Source organism: Equus asinus, chromosome 1, assembly GCF_041296235.1.
Source record: "Equus asinus isolate D_3611 breed Donkey chromosome 1, EquAss-T2T_v2, whole genome shotgun sequence".
NCBI classification, from domain to species: domain Eukaryota; kingdom Metazoa; phylum Chordata; class Mammalia; order Perissodactyla; family Equidae; genus Equus; species Equus asinus.
In genome coordinates this window covers 37,680,908-37,701,982 of record NC_091790.1, presented here as the reverse complement: position 1 = coordinate 37,701,982, position 21,075 = coordinate 37,680,908, and the positions used below count along the sequence as shown (strand labels likewise).

At 43.9% G+C, this 21,075-nt stretch overlaps 1 protein-coding gene across 5 annotated transcripts in view; it reads left to right on the top strand.

The window, feature by feature from the left end:
* Positions 1 to 21,075, top strand: part of PLEKHG1 (pleckstrin homology and RhoGEF domain containing G1) — a 223,515-nt gene that overhangs the window by 191,619 nt on the left and 10,821 nt on the right. For all 5 annotated transcript variants that reach the window (XM_044760907.2, XM_044760909.2, XM_070490870.1 and 2 more), the window contains 9 exons: positions 899 to 1,030; positions 3,176 to 3,358; positions 3,452 to 3,547; positions 3,740 to 3,826; positions 9,015 to 9,048; positions 11,834 to 11,929; positions 13,697 to 13,735; positions 15,131 to 15,153; positions 19,339 to 20,983. In XM_044760907.2, the coding sequence (XP_044616842.2) occupies positions 899 to 1,030; positions 3,176 to 3,358; positions 3,452 to 3,547; positions 3,740 to 3,826; positions 9,015 to 9,048; positions 11,834 to 11,929; positions 13,697 to 13,735; positions 15,131 to 15,153; positions 19,339 to 20,983 (2,335 nt within the window). The remainder of the gene's footprint in view (positions 1 to 898; positions 1,031 to 3,175; positions 3,359 to 3,451; positions 3,548 to 3,739; positions 3,827 to 9,014; positions 9,049 to 11,833; positions 11,930 to 13,696; positions 13,736 to 15,130; positions 15,154 to 19,338; positions 20,984 to 21,075) is intronic.

Below are 21,075 nucleotides of genomic sequence, written 5' to 3'. Positions count from 1 at the left end.
ATATCTTCTTACTGGTTTACATAGTTATGTAGGGTTACTGTATTATTGTTTTAAGAAGATATAGCTTCAATTTGCTAAGCATTTATTGACCCCAGCTCTCTGGTGGACATTGTTGGGAAGATAAGGGTTAAAGGAACAAGGCAATCGATAGTCCCTATCCTAAGATTCTTGAGGAGTCTTGGGATGTGTGTCTTATGTGCTGAACAGAGTCAGAACAGAGATCGTGTCCCTTCCTCATCTCCCTGGGATTGCGGGACTCCAGTGCCAAGCCGAGTGCTGATGTAACACACTGTGACCATCAGGCAGCGACTACTTGATCCGTGAGATCTTTCTCAGCACTCCGAAGGACTGTCTTCAGTGACCTTCCTTTCAACTTTAAAGCCTTGACTGCCTGAAATGCACTTGCTATAGGAATGTTTTTCAAAGATCACGGTCCATTATATTTTCAAGTCTGTTACATATTAACTCCTATGCGAGACATTTTACTTCCTCTAGGAGGAAAAAAAACAAGTCAATTTTCTATCTTGTAAGAATGAGACCTATGTTACATTGGCCACTAGAAAGCTCAGAAATCTCTAACTATACTGTCAACTCTCGTGTCTGTTATACTAACTATGATATCTCTGTGAGACTTAGTGGCCTGTGCACGTGTTTTGTTTTTATCCTCCTTGTCATGAAATTCTAATCTACTTCTATTTTTCCTAGCTCCCTCTTTATTCCCATTTTACCATTTTGTTGCAGATGCTTCTGATAAGTTATCTCAGCATCTTAAGGAATGATGGCAGTGTATAAATAAATAAGCAAAAATAAAATATGAAGAACTGATCATAGAGGTGCCATTTGTTTCATTGGCTATATGAGAAAAAAAATCTGAAAACCAGTTCTTGTCTTTTTCAAGGAAATAGAAAATCACCTTGACAAGGACACAGACGGCTATGACGTAGTGCTTGATGCTATAGACACGATGCAGCGAGTGGCCTGGCACATCAATGACATGAAGCGGAAACATGAGCACGCAGTCCGGTTACAGGTGGGCCCCCGAGATGGCAGTGGCTGGCGGTGCTGTGGAGGCACGATTTACTGTCATTTTCCAAATCAGACATTAAGGCTGCACAAGTGTCACACCTCATTGGGGGTCTTATCATTGTTCTCCCTGAAGAAAGATCAGGACACTGATAATACAGATCATTGCTGAAGGTGGCTATTTATGAGAAAGTTACATGGTAACTTTGAAGCTAACAGTTTGCTCAGAGCCCCTTCAGTGACCCCAGTTAAAATTTGAATCTCCCCAGGCCTTCTTGTCTATTACAAATAAGTGACTCTTGTTGCAAGAGGCGACTTTCTCTAAACTATTTAAAGGGTTTTCAAGCCTCTGTTCCTCTTGCACCAATTCCTGCAGAGTCATGAGGTGGGGTATGTGTGGTAACAGGGCAGGGCACTCAGAGAAAGGAGAGCTAAGTCTGGAACCACGCCCTTTGGGACGAGACTACCATTTCATTTTAGATTCCTCATTTTTGAAATGAGACAGGCCAGGGATTTGCTAAGATCCCTTCCAGCACCAACATTTTTGAGCCCCAAATCCCTGGGAGCTTCTGATACATGCTAAGCCAGTGATCATGTCCCGGGCACCTCAAAGGATGTGCTATTTAAAAACAAAAGGTCATGTGGTTCCAGAGGCTAGTCCTAGGCTCCTGCTTGTCCCTGGAGTGAGATATAAAAACCCAGAGTGACCCCATGCTATTCAGGGCACCTACACACCACTCAGGGAAAAAAGATACATTATTTGGCCCATAAGCCCAAGCAAAACTGTAGGTTTCATCTCTAGGCAGCCAGAGTGTGGTGTATGCAACTGACCATCAAAAGTCAAAGGAAGACGGCTTCTAATCTTGCAGGCTGTGTCTGGTTTTGCAGCAGTAAGAAAGGTTTCATGCTTCATCATTCAAGCTTTTTGCGGACATAATGTTAGACATAACGTCTATTGCATATTTAGAAATGGCCCCATGACTGGTTTTTCGTACCTTATGAATCTGGCATTCTGAAGACACTACTAAATTAGGCTCTGACTCAGACTATCTCCATTTCCGCCCATTTCTACTTTCAACCAATGAAATTTTAGGTTGCCTTGTGGGCTGCTTCATTAGATGCTATTTGTGAATGTTTTCATTTTTCAAAATAATAAAATCAGCTTCCTTAAAAAACGTTGATGTGGGAGGCCAGCCTGGTGGCAGAGTGGTTAAGTTTGCATGCTCCACTTCAGCAGCCTGGGGTTTGCAGGTTCGCATCCCAGGCACAGACCTAGCACTGCTCATCAAGCCATGGTGTGGTGGCATCCCACATAAAATAGAGGAAGATTGGCACATATGTTAGCTCAGGGCCAATCTTCCTCACAAAAAATAAAGATTAAAAAAAAAGTTGATATGGATGTACAGTAAATCCCAAAGAAACTTCAAAGTCATGTTATCAATTTATATTTACCAAGTTCCATGGAAAACATCGTGGTAAAGAAATGTGCATTTCCTTTCCCCAAATAAATGGGATTAAGATCAGGAAATTTCTAGGAAGACGTATCTTGTGTGATTTTCCACAAGCTTTGGTTTTGAGTTACCTTTATGGGGTGTGGACTTCACATTCTGGAAGCGGGTTTCCAAGTCAATAGCTCTGAAGCTTTTTGTCCAGAGAGTCGGGGAAGGATGCCTATCTAAGAAGGTCACATACCAGTGGCCTCTTTTGCTAGCTTTTGAAAGACTTAACGGCTGCTGCCAGCCATAGTAGAGGGCTTATCAAAGAATGGAAAGAAGTAATGGGCAACTCGTCAACTGACAGCTTGACTCATTTTCATGAACACTTAAGTGATACCACCCATAAACGTAGATTTATGTCTTGGGTCCTTAGACATCATTGCACACCATGTAGATCCATTGGACACCATGTAGGTCCATTGGACACCATGTAGATCCACTGAATACCATGTAGATCCATTGCACACCATGTATGTCCATTGGACGCCATGTAGATCCATTGCACACCATGTATATCCATTGGACACCATGTAGATCCACTGGACCCCGTCACAGACATTGAGACACCATTCTCAAGGCTCAACATTGGGCCCCCTGTCCTTGCTGCCTTACCTTCCCACCTCCTGTCTGATCACATGGAACGTTCACCGTTTCAGGAGATACAGAGTTTGCTCACTAACTGGAAGGGGCCGGACCTGACCAGCTACGGGGAACTGGTGCTCGAGGGAACCTTCCGCATCCAGCGGGCCAAGAATGAGAGGACCCTCTTCCTCTTCGACAAGCTGCTTCTCATCACGAAGAAGAGAGACGACACGTTTACATACAAAGCTCACATCCTGGTAAGTCTGAAGACTGGTTGCGGGCAAGGACTGCAGTTGCCTGTTGCGTTCTCTTCCAAGTGGGCCTCACCCTCTCTCTACTCTCCCGCTCAGTGTGGCAACCTCATGCTTGTGGAGGTGATACCCAAGGAGCCGCTCAGCTTCAGCGTCTTCCACTATAAGAACCCCAAGCTGCAGCACACAGTTCAGGTAACAGCAGCGCCCTCGCCACCCTGCCAGGCTCACTCTGGGGAATGGTGAGCGCCCTGTGCCAGGTGTCCTTTCTAGAACTTTCTGGCCACATGGTGTATTTTCCATCTTGTCAGAGGGTTGTAGGAGCATCTGAATCTTGGGAGTGGTGGAGGCGTGAGTTGTCTGACTGTCCAACTCTCCTCCTGGCAGGCTAAGTCCCAACAAGACAAACGCCTGTGGGTTCTGCACCTGAAAAGACTGATCCTGGAGAATCATGCGGCAAAGATTCCGGCTAAGGTAAGACAGGGAGGTCAACAGACAGTAAAACGTAAAGGAATTCAGGTCCTGGGAGGGCCGCCTGATGGGAATAAATGTTCCACTTCAAAATAAAGAAAACTGAGAGAGAGGCTGCTTAAGGGATCAACTAAACCAGTCGTTTATACTGAAAAGATTCACATGTAGGGAGAGGCTGTGGAGAGTTTTGGGGTTTGAAAGAAGGAAAAAGAGAAGACTGTAAGAAAATGTCTTGAAAGCTAGTTGAGAATAGAGTTTTGAGAATTATTCAAAAGCGCACCAGGCACCTACAGTGAATAAAACTAGCTGAGGTTTCGTGGGAATGCTCGGGAAACAAGATCCTGACTCAGGTGTGCAGGAATTTGTAGAAAAGGGAGCCAGCCATATAACAATGAACGTTTGCTTAAAAACAATGAATTAATAGAAGTCTAAGCCAAGTGTTGTGGAAGGTTACAGTGTTCACTTACAGTCAAGTGGGGAGAAGGACAATGCCTTTTACCTCAGTCTTGAAGGATGAGGAGTATCTTTATTAAGTGGGAGGAAAGGAAAAGGAAAACCAAGCTGAGGGAACAGCATAAACGAAAATACAGAGATGTGAAGGGCTGCATTGTATTCACAACACACAGATGGTGCCAAGACAGAAGGGCTGAGTCCTCAGGAGATGGAGTAAGAGGTGAGGCTGGAGAAGTGGAAGGCAGTCGACCTGTGAAGGGCTTTGAACGCACACACTGATGAGTCTGGATTGTGTTGGCGGTGGGAAACTACTGAAGGTGTTGGAGTAAGGGGGTGACACAGTGAGCCCTGTGTTCCAAGCGTGTAACTTTAAGGTCAAATAAGACATGTGAGTGGGAGGAGCAAGATTGGAGGCAGGAAGAGATTTGGCAAGCCACCACAATAGTCTAGAAAGAGATGAGGGGCCCTGCCAGGCAGCCACAGCATCAGAGGGGGCGCAGAAGCCAAACCCATCACGGAGGCAAAGGGAAGAGGATTTGTGCACTGGGTGCATGAGGAGAGGGAGAAATCGGAGTCAAGGATGCGTCGGGCGTTGGGCCAAGAGGATGGTGGTGTGAGTTCCCAGGGAGGCTGCAAAGGAGAGGAACCGGTTGGTTGGGAGCGAGAGGGAGGAGTTCTCAGTGTGGCTCGTGCTGGGGCAGGTCAGCTGCAGGTAGAAATTCAGGTCTAGGCAGCCGAGGGTCTGGAGGCCCTCTCTACATAGTCATTGAAGCCCTGAGATTTGATAGGGTGGCCCACAAAAATGTGTAAAGGAAAGAAGAACCTTGGGAATCCCAACATCTAAGTGGTCTGCAAGGGGGTGGGATTTGGAGAACAATCAAAGGAAAGTGGCCAGTGAGGTGGTAAGAAAGCTAGAGGAGGAAGGTGTGGTAAGGAAGGAAAGAGTCTCGAAGAGAGGGAGTGGAGCAAGAGTCTTGAATGCTGAGAGCCCAAGGCAGATTCGAACAGAATAGCAGATATTCGCTTTGGCAACTAAGAGATAAGAGGGAGATCGCAGTGGGTTGAAGAGAAAGGGGGAAGTGAGAAGGAACAGACTGGGCGTAGGCTTTTTTTTTTTTAACAAAGTTCAGAAAAGACAAAAGGTGGTAGTTAGAGGGGAGACAAGATCAAAGCAAGATGCTTTGTGTAGATGAAGGATGCCATGGACATAAACAGGCTGAGGGGAAGGAGATAGTAAAGTTAAGAGGAGAGATGCTCATTTGAATGTGCCCCTGGGCAGGTGGCAGGACAGGATCAAAAGCACCATAGTGTACAGTTCATTGTGGAAAGGGCCAGAAACATCTTCTCTGAGCTGGGAGAGAAGAGAGATGAGAGAAGATAGAGTAACTTTGAGGTGGACTTGAGGGAAGATAAAGGGTTTGATTTCCCCAAAGATGGAGGGTTTGGTTTGATGATGTCATCTGCCGAGTGAGTGAAGCAGAGGTGGCATTGGGTACCTGAGGGAATGTGGACAAGTTCAGAACACTTACTAAAAATTGGACCAGAGCGTCAGGAGGGATGACTACAAGAATTTGTGGAAAGCATCTGAGACCCGACTGAAGCTGGCCACCGTGGATCAGTGTGAGGAGGTCATTTGCAAGTCTGCCCAGCAACTTGGAAACGCGGGTTGAGGAAGCGTGGTGCGCGTGGGTTCTCCGAGTTGGGGGTTTGTTGGAGTATGAGGAGTACGGTTAACAGGGCAAGAGAAGGGAGGGTGCCAGTCAGCACGTAATGGCAACGATCGAGCATGATTTCCAGGCTGAGTGGCAAGTGCACCCACCTGGGAATAGAGGCCTGGGTTGAAGGATTGCTGGTCTTGAAAAGTCGGAGAACTGGTTCATCAGGAGTTACAGGTGGAGAGCTGGGAAGGTGGGAATGTAGAGTTCTGTACTTGAAGAAGGGACTTCTGGCGCCCTGCCTTAGAGCTAGGGCGGTTCTGGGGGATGATAAGGCTCTGGGGGCGGCCATGAGGCCAGAATTCTGTGTTGCTGTTTTGGAGTGGAGCAAAAGGTCATCAGAGATAAAGTGAACTAAGGTGAGGGTGGAGAATGGATGGTAAAATGGTCCATGCTGGGGCGGGGAGGAGTGAAGTGGAGCAGAAAAATGGAATGATGATCATGAGAGCAGAACTGGGTGGAAAATAAGGAAACGGAGATTTCCGAGAAAGGAGTCTACTTTGCTCTTTGTATATTTTTTGAAAAGCACTGAAGCCCGTTCTCAGGCTGTCAGCAGTGACTTTGAACCCAGGAAATGAATGGGCGTAGGTGTGTTCTTTGACTTAAGCATGAGTCTCATTTCATCGAGGTGTTCCAAGATGTAGGGCAGCTCATGCAGAGAGAACTGCGTCTTCTTCCTGGTTAGTCATTAGGTTGCTGGCCCTGTGCCTTGGAATGCCCTTCTGGGCAATGGCGAAGTGTCTTTGATATGCCTCACCTATTGTTTACCTGTCTACTAGGAAAATCAGAACTGCCAAGGGATTCTGAAAGGCAGATATAGGCCATTACAAAACAAGACTAGCTTGCGTACTGCCCTCGTTCTCCCACACGAGGGGTGTGTGTTCCAGGCAATTTTCCCTTTATGTACTTTTTTGCCCAAGTTCTTGATCCTTTTAGAATCTAAGCAGTATTTTTTTCAGCTACAACTTCTCGAGCACACGTACCCTGTGCTAAGTACCTTCGATTCTTATTTCACCCCCCCGCAAAGCACCTTATGAGATAGGTCTTATTCTCTCCATTCTAGAGAAATGAAAACAGAGGCTCAGAGATGTAAATTACATTGCCCGAGTTTATATAGTTAGTACCTCACTGAGTCCGGATTCAAAGCCAGGTCAGTCTGGCTCCAAAGAGCGTCTTAACCACGTTGTTCCCAGGGAGCAATGAAAGCACACTTATTTAATATACTTTATCCACTATAATGTTATAATAATTTTGTGTGTTGTTTCAGCGGGGTTATTACCAAGTTGAACTTTTCACTTCTTTCCTCAAGACTATTTCTTAATGATATGAACAGAGCTGTTGGGAATTGGTTAGTGTATGTATTCCTCCCTACCTCCTCCCAGTCCTTGCCTTCAGTGATGGTCCCTGGCTGACTCCTAGTGGAAAATGTGGGAATCGTACTTTCTGGCAATTAAATGTCAAGACAGGGAAAACAATACTGAGTTCTTGAAGTCAAGTTTATAAGTACCAGGAAACTTCTGGGAAATAGCCATATTGCCTATTCACAGACATGGTATGTAAATTAACTCTCGTCGGATTAATTGAGAATAAAGGTGAAAGTAGACTTCTGCATCTTATATATTCACGTGGTTCCATAAATGTACTTCACAGAAACTGAGCTGACATTTGTGTTTGAAATTAACTCGGACTAGCAATCTCAAACTCTGAAAATATGATTAAAAAAAATCTCAGTATTATAAAGAAAATCTAAGAGTTTGTTTTCTCGAAATTAAGGTGACTGCATCAAGGGTTTTTTTAACTGATTTTTTTAAACTAAATATGATTGCCACTTAGCTTAAATATTTCTACTGTGATATCACAGATTGTGGCAAAAGACAAGTAAAATTATTTTTAAGGTTATTTTTAGCATAATGTCTGTAGGTTAAATTACACTACCCTCGAAAAATGAAAATGACATAAAAGGAGCAAGAAAGCCTACCTAAATTAGTTTTTTTCTTCTTTGAATCCTCAAGCAGAATGATGCATGTTGGAGCAATTAACTTAATCTTTTCCTAGTCCCCTAAGCATTGATAGCATGTGGGAACAATTACAACACAAGAAGCCTCAGAGGTTGGGGTTGAAGTGGGGAGAAGCGTATGTGCTGAGGAAGCCAGAGTCAGGGTTTATCAGGCCCGATGGTAACTTAGAGGGTGGTTGCTATCTAATGTGAGTCAAGGGCCCATCATTGGGTCCTGGTAGCAACTGTGAAAGGTGGGTCCTATCTTACCGTCTTAGGCTTGAGGAAACACATTCAGAGATGTGAGAGCACCCACCTCATTAAGTGCCAGAGCTGGGATCACAATCCATGCCCTTCAGACGGCAGCTCTTTCTCCCCCTTGGAGAGCTTCTAGGGCACACGAAAGGGATGGTAGGTGCAGGGGTGCGGTGGGGAGCCAGGAGAGTTAGCTGACGATAATGGCTAACTCTATAGCTATTCGGAAAGAGGAAAACAGGAGAAACTTCCAGAAACCGTTTTTGCAATCAACTCAAAGTAGTTATAAGGCCCCAGTGATATGGTGGTGTAGATCCTCGGCCCTGTCCCTCGAGCTTTGGGTTCAGTAGATCAGGGTTGGGTAGCAGGAATCTGCATTTTATGATAAGCGGACCAACAGATGCTAATGATCAGCTGGGTTTCAGAAACTTTAGCGGAAGGTTCCCCTCCTTTCTCTCTTTCTCCCTTCGTCCTCCTACCTCCCTTTGTCTCCCTCCCTCCTTCCTTCCCTCCATGCACCCACCCACCCCTCCACATAGGGGCTGCAAGCTTAGCTCTGCAGCATCAATTGGCAGCACCTACCACCCACATGGGGGCGCTCATCTGTTTGATTCCCTTGAACTATGTGTTAATCCCTAAAAGAAATGAGTTTTTTTTAAAGCTTTTCAAAATCCCCTTATTCACGTGGGGTAAGACCTGTATAAGGATTGGTAGTTTAAAGAAGAAACAAAAAAAGATGATTGCAGTTATAGCTATGCCTTCTTTCTTTCAGGCCAAGCAAGCAATACTTGAAATGGATGCCATTCGTAAGTTTTGTCTTCTAAACTCAACTTGAAATTTCATCGTCAACTTGTACTTGTCACGTTTTCTGTCTTAAAGTTTATAGACATGTCAGTTGTAAGAAAGTAGCTGCTCTCTGCTCACTGTTTTAACGAATCGAGCCAGTGGACAGTATAATCTCTTCCTAACACATTGACTCGGTTCTACACTGATTTCACCTGGTTTATCTGTGAGTCGCTTGATGACTGGCCACGTATCTAGGTCTCTGTATCAACTAAACAATGTAAGATATGCTTCCAGGGTTAACTCTTACCCCCGCCTCCACCACCACCAAAATTTAAGCTCCCGCAGTGCATTTCCCACCTCACCCCATTGAGAAAATCTGTGTTGATTATCTGCAAGAATCATGCTAGCTAGATAGTTACTGGTTTTCCTGATGCTGCACAAATTTTAGATTACAACTGCCTCCCCTCACCGTGTGATTGTATTTCTAGGCTTATAAAAGCAGGCAGAGAATAAATAGAAGTGAGGTCTTTCCTATAAAATGAGTCCTTGTTCAACGGCACTTACCACATCCTTGTTATCTCCCCGATTAAATGGAATGAAGAGAGAAACAATGACTATAAACACTGACAACCAGATCTGACAGAAACTTTTTATTTTATTTTATTTTTAATCTTTATTTATTTTATTTATTTTTTTTTTTTTTGAGGAAGATTAGCCCTGAGCTAACATCTGCTGCCAATCCTCCTCTTTTTGCTGAGGAAGACTGGCCCTGAGCTAACATCCGTGCCCATCTTCCTCTACTTTATATGTGGGACGCCTACCACAGCATGGCTTGCCAAGCAGTGCCATCTCCGCCCCCGGGATCCAAACCGGTGGACCCCGGGTCGCTGAAGCTGAATGTGCGCACTTAACCACTGTGCCACCAGGCTGGCCCCCTGACAGAAACTTTGATTTAAAACTTTCAAAATAACTTTTGTTTGAAGAATCTTTCCCCAAGTGCAAACACTGATTCAGTTATCCTCCAACCTGCCAGTGGATAACTCTCCAGCAGAAACAGGAAGTGTTACCAAAGTAGAAAGATGAGCCCCGGTGCCACTGTGGTTGAGATTCCCCATTTCATGTCCAGCAGATCCTGAGAAGTGATGCTAGGTGGTCCCAAGCTGGGCCTCACTGCCCTGTTTTCTTTATTTTTATTTTTTTATTTTTTGCTGGGAACGATTCACCCTGAGCTAACATCTGTTCATCTGTTGCCGGTCTTCCTCTCTCTTTTTTTTTCTCCCCAAAGCCCCCAGCATATAGTTGTATATTCTAGTTGTAGGTCCTTCTAGTTCTTTGTGAGCTGCCACCACAGCATGGCTACTGACCGATGAGTGGTGTGGTTCCACACCAGGGGAATGCTGAAGCAGAGCACATGGAACTTAACCGCTAGGCTATGAGAGCTGGCTTCCTGTTTTCTTTAAATCCCCAGGTGTTTTTCAGTGGAAATCTCTTTAAGAATTTTTTTTTAATAGAAAGTGCTCTGAAGAGAGGGTGAGGCCATGGATGGGCAAACTAGGAGGAAAGATGAAGAATGTGAGGACGTGGAGGAGCCAGCTGTTACTGTGACTAGCTCTCTTCAGCAAAATTATTTACTTATTCCCAGGCTGTGGGCTAGCGCTTGGAAACCAGTAAGATTCTAGGAGTGCACAGAATGATTTCCAGCCACTAATTGGTGCCACATGCTTCTCTTCCAGGCCCAGGACTAGGCCAGAACAACTCAGCCTGTGAAAATAACCTTATTTGCCCTACCCTCTCCTTGGACTTGGCTGGGTATGAACAGAGTAGGCCAGTCCATTGGACCAAATGACCTCATTTATATAACCTTTCCACTGACACTGGAGAACAGTATGTGGTCTTTACAATCCTCAGAACTCTCTGGAACTTTAGATGCCCGTCAGGAGCCTTAATCCCAATTTGAAGAACACTGGTTTACAGTTGCATCCTGAAATTTTCTGTCCTCAGCCTTCAGGGTGCAGATGGTCATTGAATATGCTGCACTGCTTTAGGATCAGACCAGATTTTCTTAATCCAAAGTCTGTGTAGCCTTAGAAAGGGTGGAAAGACATAAACTATGAAATTAAATGAAAACCCCCTTCCCAGTAAGAGAAGCTAAAGCATTCATCAGATGTTCAAAGGAGCAGTGTCTAGAAGAATACTGAGTCACTGCGCTGGACGACAGCTTCCATGGGGCGGGAAGGACTCGATGTCTTCCACCACAGCACCGGGCAGAAATGCCCGAGAAATGGTCACTTAGATTGAATTCTCCAGACGGTTTTACCTTGACAGGACCTCTATTGTGGCCCCTCCCTGAAGTCTATCAGGAACCTTGGTAACAAGTTCAGCTGCTGAGATTTTTATTTGAATGGAGTCTTCCGACCTCTGTGGGTCATAGAGTTGCCGATGATTCTGAGTGGCAGGAGGGAGTTACTGCACCTTACACCGTTTGACTGTCTAGGAAGGGTAAAGCCAATGGGTATAACTCTTTCTGCCAGAGGGTGGAAAAGGACAGTACATAGAAAGCGTGTGCGTGCGTGCATGTGCGTGCGTGTGCATGAGAGAGAGAGAAGGCAGCTCAACTGGCTAGCCCACTCCTGGAAGTCTCACAGAAAGCTCAGGATACATGTTCAACACCAATTAAGGAAGGAGGCATTGTATCCGTGCCTGATGAAAAGGAATAATTCAGAGCTATTCAAACCAAGTCGTACCCATTTTCTGCAAAGTCCCTGAACCCCTCGTTCTTACCGATGCATGTGGTTATCTTTACAGATTATCCAGGCTTCTGTTACAGTCCTGATGGAGAGACGAAAGCATTTTGCGGTTCTAAAGATGGGTCTGCCCCGTATCGGCTGAGAAGAAAGTCTGGTAAATAGGGTGTTGTAATCAAAATTTCATCATTATGGGGGGACTAGTAATAAAGGTCCCTTTCAGTCTGACAAAGGGCATTTTCTTTCTGGTTTGGTTTTGTTTTTTTGATGAGGAAGATTGGCCCTGAGCTAACGTCTATGCCAGTCTTCCTCTATTTTGTATATGGGATGCTGCCACAGCATGGCTTGATGAGTAGTGCGTAGGTCTGCGCCCAGGATCCGAACCCATGAACCCCAGACCGCTGAAGTAGAGCACGTGAACTTAACCACTATGCCAGAGGGCTGGCCCCTTCTTTCTGGTTTTTGAGCTCATTGCCAGTCTGAATGCATTCGAGGCTGCCAAAGATGGGGCTCTCTGGCTTTTGTTCTAAAACTCTTTTCTACTTAACTCTGTTTTCTAGTGAATATAAAACATATCCGTCAACTAATTTTGCTTTGTATAGCATCTTACCATTGGCACACAGGTACTTAAACCCTATTTACTATTGCTCGTGGAAAAACATATGCTATAAATGACATAAAAAGATTATTCCAACCTAAAATTGTAACACACGCTAGCTTTACCAGACTCCATGTAGCACTCCCTTAGCCCTCAGATTTTTTTATTTGAATCAGTGTTTGTTGAGTGCCTGCCTAATCCCCTGCATTGTGCTGAGGGCTGGGAGTGCAAGGATAAACAATATGCGTGATTCCTGCTTGCAAGGAGTTCACAGTCTAGTGCGAGAGTCAGAAAAGGTGAACAAATACCAGTGTGTGTGATGGAGCTGTGGCAGAGGTGGATGGAGGGAAGAGTGGAGAGACAAAGGAGAGAGAAGGCTTCACAGAGCGGAAGACCAGAACCCCAGGTGGCATCTGGAGGCTGAGGAGGCAGGTCAGGGGCGGGCACAGCACATGCAGAGGCCCTGAGACTTGAGCTAGCCTACCTTAGGTCAGACCTCCGTTGCCGGTCGTTTGGTCCGGCTGGCACATGGGATGGAGCTGGGGTGGAGGTGGAGGTGGGCAAGGTGAAACGAAAGGAGATGTGGCTGCAGAAGATGCAGATACGGTCCTGATCATGGAAGGCCAAGGAGGCCAGGCAGAGGGTTGGAACTCGATCCTGCAAGGATTTTAAGCAATGAACTTGGGAAAAAGAGAATTTTGACCTGATGCAGAGAATGAAGTAGGCAGCAAGACCAGGTAGCAGGCTGTCCCTGTAGTCTGGGTGAGAGATGGTGACAGCTTGGATTAAGACTGGAGACTGAGCTGGAGCATGACTGGGATCTCACAAGACTGTGATGGATGAAAACAGGAGACATTTCGAAGGACGTCCTGTTCACTAACTTGGGAGGGTAATGTCAGTGACAACCGAGGTAGGAAATAGAGATGAAGGAGCAGATATGGGGGAGACCACTGAGCTGAGACTTGCCGAGTTTCCTAGCTCATGGGCACATTGGGGAAATGTCAGATTGGCAGTTGGCATTTGAGGTCTGAGGCTTGGGACAAGCATTGGGGATAAGAATATAAAATTGAACATTATCAGCTTATAGGTGGTAGTTAAAGCTAAGGAAGGTTGGTTTGCTTGTTATGTGGCTCCTGATTGCAAGCTTAATGTTTATCTTACAATGTTGATGGAGTGAATGTCTTGCTGCTAAGTATCTCTAAGCAATGGGGATGATAAAAACTTTTTAGAGCTCAGTTAATTTGCCCATAACGTAATAACTCATTTGTAAAGAAAAAGTCTTGATTTGGTTTTGCAAATGATGCTGGCTTTCTTTTTTTCTCCCAGAACCTTCCTCAAGATCACATAAAGTTTTGAAGACAAGTGGTAAGTCCTAAAATATATTTTCTTTTTCCACTCTTATTGATATACAGGTGAAGTACAGACTGACAGATTTGAATACAGAAGGATTAACTTCTCTAAGTCAAAGTGCTCTGTTATAAAATGTGAAGCAAATGACGTAAAATGTTTGCAATATAGATAACAGGCATAAAAAGATTAATATTATATAAAGAAATCCCAAACCTCAAAAAGAAGAGACGAAGGACTCTTTTTTTAAAAGGCAGAGAATATAATTAGGCAGTTTTACAGAAGAAATACAAACTGCCTGTAAAATTTATAAATGGTCACCCATATTAGTAATCAGAAAACCATACATTTAATTGACACAAATGGGGGGACAAGCCATGAGCTTGGCCAAAAGATAGACAAAAATTGGCACTCCGAAACTATTGGTGGGAACATCAATTTCTGCAGACTTTTTGGAGCAAGAGTTGATAGTGCCCATTTAAATTTAAAATGCGCACTTGCCCTTGACCCAACAATTTCACTTTTATAAATTTCACCATGTACACTTGCCATATAGAAGCATTCACACAAATGTGGACAGATCTGTGTGTGTGCCCTTTGCAGTTTGTAAGAGGATACCGCATAAAATGCCCATCTAGTGGGAAATGTTCAGTTAAGTTGTAGTGTATCGTCAAATGCTGCATGGAACATTCTGCAACTGTCAAAAGAGTGTCCCTATATATTTGCATATTGCACCTCTATATTAAAAACTAAACAGAACTGTGCACTGTGGTGGCATGGGGACAATGAGTGTGGGACCCGGGAAGATGGACATCAAACTGTTGAGAGTGGTTGCCTCCACAAGGTGGGAATTGTGGAGATTCGACCACTTTTTACTTTATATGCATCTGTAATTAAACAATTTTTACAGATGAAACACATGTAATTAGGCCGTCTATAAAGATGTAAATCTCTCCCCACAGTCCCACTTGCACCACCCGTTAACGCTGCGTGAAGGCGCCCCTGTTGATAAATGCTACGTCTTTCAGTTAAAACCAAGAAAATGTCTAAAAATTAACAGAAGCATAATCTTATGTTTAAATGATTTTCATGGCTTAGGATGTGTGGGGTTTTTTTCAGGTAACATATTTGGGGGGAGCTTTTGAAATTTATTAACATGGATTGATCCATTGCTCTCAGGGATTAAAGAAGATGCATAACACTCAGCTGTATGTCAGGCTGTTTTACATACAGTATAGGATAGATATAGGATAACTGAGACTCATTCTCTGAAAATTGGGTCTAAAGGGCCCATGAAACCTCTCGGGCTTCAATTATTAACAGTGTTTAAAAGTCTTATAAAGTATTAGTACTTACCTATGTATGAGATACATTTTTAATTCTCAAACTTAAAAAAAAACTTTTATTTTTCAGAAACAGCACAAGACATCCAAAAGGTAAGCACTCTCACATTTCTTATTTTGAAATGTTGGCATTAGGGACCCTTCTAGAGCTCATCCCCGGCCTGTCTGCCAAGTATGAACAATTATTTCACATTTTGAAATCAATTTAAGTGAGGACTCCCACTTATCAACATCCTCCCCCACCCCCTGCTTCATCTCTCAGAACTGAGACAATGATTTCTTCATCCCTCTGCCCCACCTCTGGCCCAGAAGCTACAAGGTTGCCCTAGGATCTTACACTGCACAGTGCTAGTGTGGCCCACGCCACGTGGCGCTCTGCCTCTGTGCGTGTGAGACCTAGGCCTCACATTCTGAATATTGATCCCTTCTCAAAGCATAACCTTTAGTCGCCAAGATCCCCTTCTAAGGACATGGTCCTGCTCCAAGTATAAGAGGTATGATGAAATGTGACATAAGGAACCCTCCCTCTATCAAGTTTTTATTTTTCTTCCTCTGATAAAATGTCAGGAGATGGGGAATAAAAATGGGATGCTCTGTTAGCAGATGTATATCCAAATTTGCTACCTGTGAAGACTAGGTATTGTATCCTGACCTGAGTAAACCATGTCCAATGTGGCTCCTGACCAATTGTCTCAATTGGTAATTCCTAGAGAACTGATCGTGGCTTTTTGTTTGATGTTGACATATCTATCGGGATGTGGCTGTGAAACTCTCTCCCCACAGTTCCACTTGCACCACTCCTTAGCACCCGGCCAAGGTGACCTTGTGGATCAATGCTGTATCTTTCAGTTAAATCCAGCAAAATGTCTAAACATCAACATAGTCCTGTCTCTAAGTGGTTTTCTTCAAATTAGGGCGTGTGGATTTTTTTCAGGTAGTACATATTTTTGTTCGGAAGCTTTTGAAACTTACTAAGACTAATTAGTTCATTGTCCTGAAATATGGCTTGAGTCTTTGATTTTTTAATCCACTTAGTTTTCATAAACAAACATTGCAGAACGTGCGTTGCTCTTTAAGGCAGCCAGCCTAGATCATGGAGCCAGCCCCACTCAGTACCAGGTCGGGGACTCGCTCTGTCACTAGAGATACAATCTCAAGAACTTCTTGGAAACCTTCTATAGCAGTGATCAAGCTGAATCTCCACATGGCGGCTAACTGAACCTTATAAAATCTGAAGACAAGGAAGAAACAAAACACTGATGCACCTTGTTCTTAGTGGTAAAATTCCGTCTCCTAACAGTAATGAATGTATACTAGATGCAAGGAGAGCAGATTTACTGATGACTGAAGAGCTTATAAAAGGAAATATTCCTCAGTAATCACTTAATATTCCTTCAGAATATATATTCCAAGGCCTTGTGTGTGTATGTGGATGTATGTATGTGTGTGTAGATAGATGGACAGATGGAGAGGTAGATGGATAGATAGATGGACAGATGGAGAGGTAGATGGATAGCTAGATGGACAGATGGAGAGGTAGATGGATAGCTAGATGGACAGATGGAGAGGTAGATGGATAGATAGATGGACAGATGGAGAGGTAGATGGATAGATAGATGGACAGATGGAGAGGTAGATGGATAGATAGATGGACTGACAGGGAGAGAGAGGTTAAGCTCATATATAAGCTGTGGATTGAGACATGGATTCAAATCCATTTTTGCCACTTATAGGCTGTATAACTTTAGGCAGGTTGTTAACCTTACCAAGACTTAGTTTCCTAGTTTACAGAATTGTTGTAAAGGTTAAATGCAATACTGTGTTTTAAAAAGTGCTTACTACAGTATTTGGCTCAAAGCAAGTGATCCATAAATGATAGCTATTATATTATTATTAAATAACCATGATACTGAGAATGTGGAAAACAGAAAAAAAATGTTCATCCTGGTTCTAATGAAATTGAGGTATCTAAACTACATGCTTCTATGTTGTTTCCAATCCATGTACTGATTCATTCTTTTTTTTTTTTAAAGATTGGCACCTGAGCTAACAACTGTTACCAATCTTTATATATATATATATATATATATATATATATATATATATATATGTGTGTGTGTGTATTTATTTTTTCTTTCTTCTTCTCCCCAAAGTCCCCCAGTACGTAGTTGTATATTCTAGTTGTAAGTGCCTCTGCTTGTGCTATGTGGGACATCGCCTCAGCATGGCCTGATGAGCGGTGCCACATCTGCGCCTAGGATCCAAACTGGAGAAACCCGGGCTGCCAAAGTGGAGTGCACGAGCTTAACCACGGAGCCACAAGGCTGACCCCATGATTATTTCTTAATCTAAGAGCTTCTTCCCTTCTCCTGATGATTTATTTGATGTAAATTTTCAGCTTACAAAATACTGTTATCTTCATTTCAAGTGTAATTACCTTAAAAATGTACTTTGATACTAACAATTCAGGTTTCCTGATTTTCTAAAACATCTGGGGGTTTTCTGGGATGAAAGATTTTAAGAAGGTATTACTTCTGGCTGTTCACAAAATCGTTTTGTTACACTTTCCAAGTAGATTGTTATGATTTAAGCGGTTAATGTCAACTTGTTTTATTTTATAAACTGTAGTTATTGATGCCTATATTTATAAACATTATACCAGTGTAGTCTACAATGAAAAAGGAGAGATACTAAAGAGTTAAAAAAAGAAACATTAGGGGCTGGCCCCGTGGCCGAGTGGTTAAGTTCGCGCGCTCCCCGGCAGGCGGCCCAGTGTTTCGTTGGTTCGAATCCTGGGTGCGGACATGGCACTGCTCATCAAACCACGCTGAGGCAGCGTCCCACATGCTACAACTAGAAGAATCCACAACGAAGAATATACAACTATGTACCGGGGGGTGTTGGGGAGAAAAAGGAAATAATAAAATCTTTTAAAAAAAAAAAAAAAGAAACATTAAAGCCATAAATATAATATATACATATATGTGTATCTACATAGATCCATATGTGTGTGTGTTACATTCATTTATTCCTAGGCTTCAAATGGTCCACAGTTTTACTATGTGAAAAAAGTGAACAAAAGATTAAATGACCAATTGGATTTTTTTTATTTTAAATTTTTTATAGAAAAATATCATTTGGGCTGAAATTTTATTCTTGCCTTCCTGACTTTTTTCTTTCCTCCCTGATAGACAGACAGACAGACCTTGATAGATGGATATTCCAAAGCAATATGTATGCCAGTTTCATTGATAAGTGGTGAAAAGTCCTTGCTAATTTGACCTTATAGGTTACTATAATGTTTTGATCAGAAACTATGTCCCTGGTACCATTAATTTGAACGGGTCTTAAGCATTTCAACTCTTTGAAGCTAATCCTTATAGCTACAGAGCACGAGAGCGATCCACGCCCTCTCTGCACAGTTGAGCCCCATCAAGAAAAGTTTCAGGTTATAAAAGACTGCATTGTGTTTTGTTATTAGAAATCGTTAATGTCACTCATATTTGACTCCCTAACAGGCATCTAAGTTTTACTTAATTAAACGTATTTTGAAAGAAAATAAAAATTTAATTAGCTCAATAATGGATTAAATTGCATTCCTTCAATGAAGACTCTTTAGCTAGAACCTATAAACCAAGGCAGTGCTCATCAGATTCACGACGGGTCTGCAGATTTAAGGGGAACCCTTGCAGTGGGCAATTAGATCACTGACAGGGGCTTCTGGTATACCAGAAACTACGATAAGATGTCTAGGAGTTGAGCCCCTAACAGAAACCAGATATTGTGGCCCTTGATACCTATGTCTGTTCATTTATATAATGTTATTTGCCAAGTGCACATTGGAATTATTTGAATTATCTGAGAGTTTTCTATATTTCACTAGTTCCCTATGTTGGGGCAAGGGATTTAGAGTCAGACCTGGGTTTGTCTCCTAGCCTGTCTACTGACTAGAGAAGGCACATTACTGAACCTTTATGAGCCTACATTTCCTTACTGTGAAACTGGTGCAATTGTATCTAATTCATATAGTGATGATGAACAGAAGGTTTGGAGAGTGTCTGCAAATGGCCTAGCCTATTTCTAAGTATCACTTCCTGTCCTTTCTGTCCCTTTTGCAAAAATCTGAAGTACTTTTCAACTCAAAGTCAAAAATGTTTGCTGATCATTTTGTTTAAAAATATTACAGTCTAGCGGGAGAGGCAATGTGCAAATACAGGAGAACATTGTAAGTTATGTGTCCATACTGCCGTAATTCAATCCGTATGTTTCTGTCCTCAGGTTTCCAGAGAAGAAGGGTCTCCCCAGCTGACTTCAGCAGGGCCATCTCCCGCCCAGAGGAACAGCCAGCCAAGTGGTTCTGCCTTTATCAGCGTGCTTCGTGGGGGTGGAGCCGTCAGAAACATCTGGACGGACCACCAGATCAGGCAAGCCTTGTTTCCCAGCCGACGGTCCCCACAGGAGAACGAGGATGATGACGATGATTATCAGATGTTTGTGCCATCCTTTTCCTCTTCGGATTTGAACTCGAGCAGACTGTGCGAAGACAGCACTTCGAGTCGCCCTTGCAGTTGGCATATGGGACAGATTGAGTCCACAGAGACCTCCAGCTCTGGCCACAGGGTTGTTAGGCGGGCCAGCAGTGCTGGTGAGAGCAACACGTGCTCTCCTGAAATAAGAATTAGGGACAGTGATGGCTCTCACTACAGCCCCCGAAGGGAACTGCAGAATGACCCTAAAACAGAAGGGCAGGATGGAATGACTCCCTTTGGGTCATCTATAGAGTTGAGTATTGATGATATAGACCATGTCTATGATAACATAAGTTACGAGGACTTAAAAGTAATGGTTGCTAAACGGGAAGAGGCTGAATCCACTCTCCTCAAATCAGCCAGGGACTCTGTTCGCCCCAAGAGCACCCCGGAGCTAGCTTTCTCAAAGAGGCAAGCCGGCCATGAGAAGAGCTCTCTGCACACCAAGAGAGATGGAGCTCTCACGGGTCCAGAGGCCTTGAACCAAAGCACACATGAGCTCCAGGTGGTTGAGGAGAACATTTATGATACTATCAGGGTCCCAGATCCCCCCTCCCTGGATTTCAAATGTAGCAGCCTAAAGCGGGCCAAAAAGAGCACCTTCTTGGGTCTGGAGGCCGACTTTGCATGCTGTGACAGTCTGAGGCCCTTTGTTTCCCAGGACAGCCTCCAGTTCAGCGAGGACGAGACACCTTACCACCAGGTACCCTCTGATCGTGATTATTTGAGTTTGCTGTATAGCTCTTCCAGCTGCAACTTGTCTGTGACCGATAAGTCTATATCTGATAAACTGTCTGAAGAAGTGGACGAAATCTGGAATGACTTGGAGAATTACATCAAGAAAAATGAGGACAAAGCCAGAGACCGGCTCCTCGCAGCATTTCCTGTTAGCAAAGATGACGTGCAGGACAGGCTGCATGCCGAGAGCACCCCTGAGCTGAGCAGAGACGCGGGGCGGTCCGTGTCCATGCTCTCCCTTCCCGAGAGCCACACTTTCCTGTCACAGCGGAAAGACAGGCCTGGCAGAGCCAGCCGGGCCCACTGCCCATTCGAAGATGACCTGATTTCTAAAGAAGGCTCCTTTATGAGTCTAAACCGGCTCTCCCTGGCCAGTGAGATGCCTTCCATGGAAAATACCTATGACTTGGCCACCAGCAGTCTCTCCCAAACAGACCTGGAAACCCCTGAGCCTGGGATGGATGCCACAGATAAGACAAAAAGCAGGGTTTTTATGATGGCCAGGCAGTACAGCCAGAAGATCAAGAAGGCAAATCAGCTTTTAAGAGTGAAAAGCCCAGACTTGGAGCGGCCTCCGGCCAGCCAGCAGCATAAATCTGTGCCCAAAGATCTGGCAGCCATCTTAGAAGACAAGAAGCAAGGAGGGCCTGCCATCGGTACGTTCCTTCACACTGCCTTTCTTCCTTCTTGAAAGTAAGACGTGAGAGCAGCTCTCGGGTTCTCAATGTCCTTAAACTGTGAGAACTTT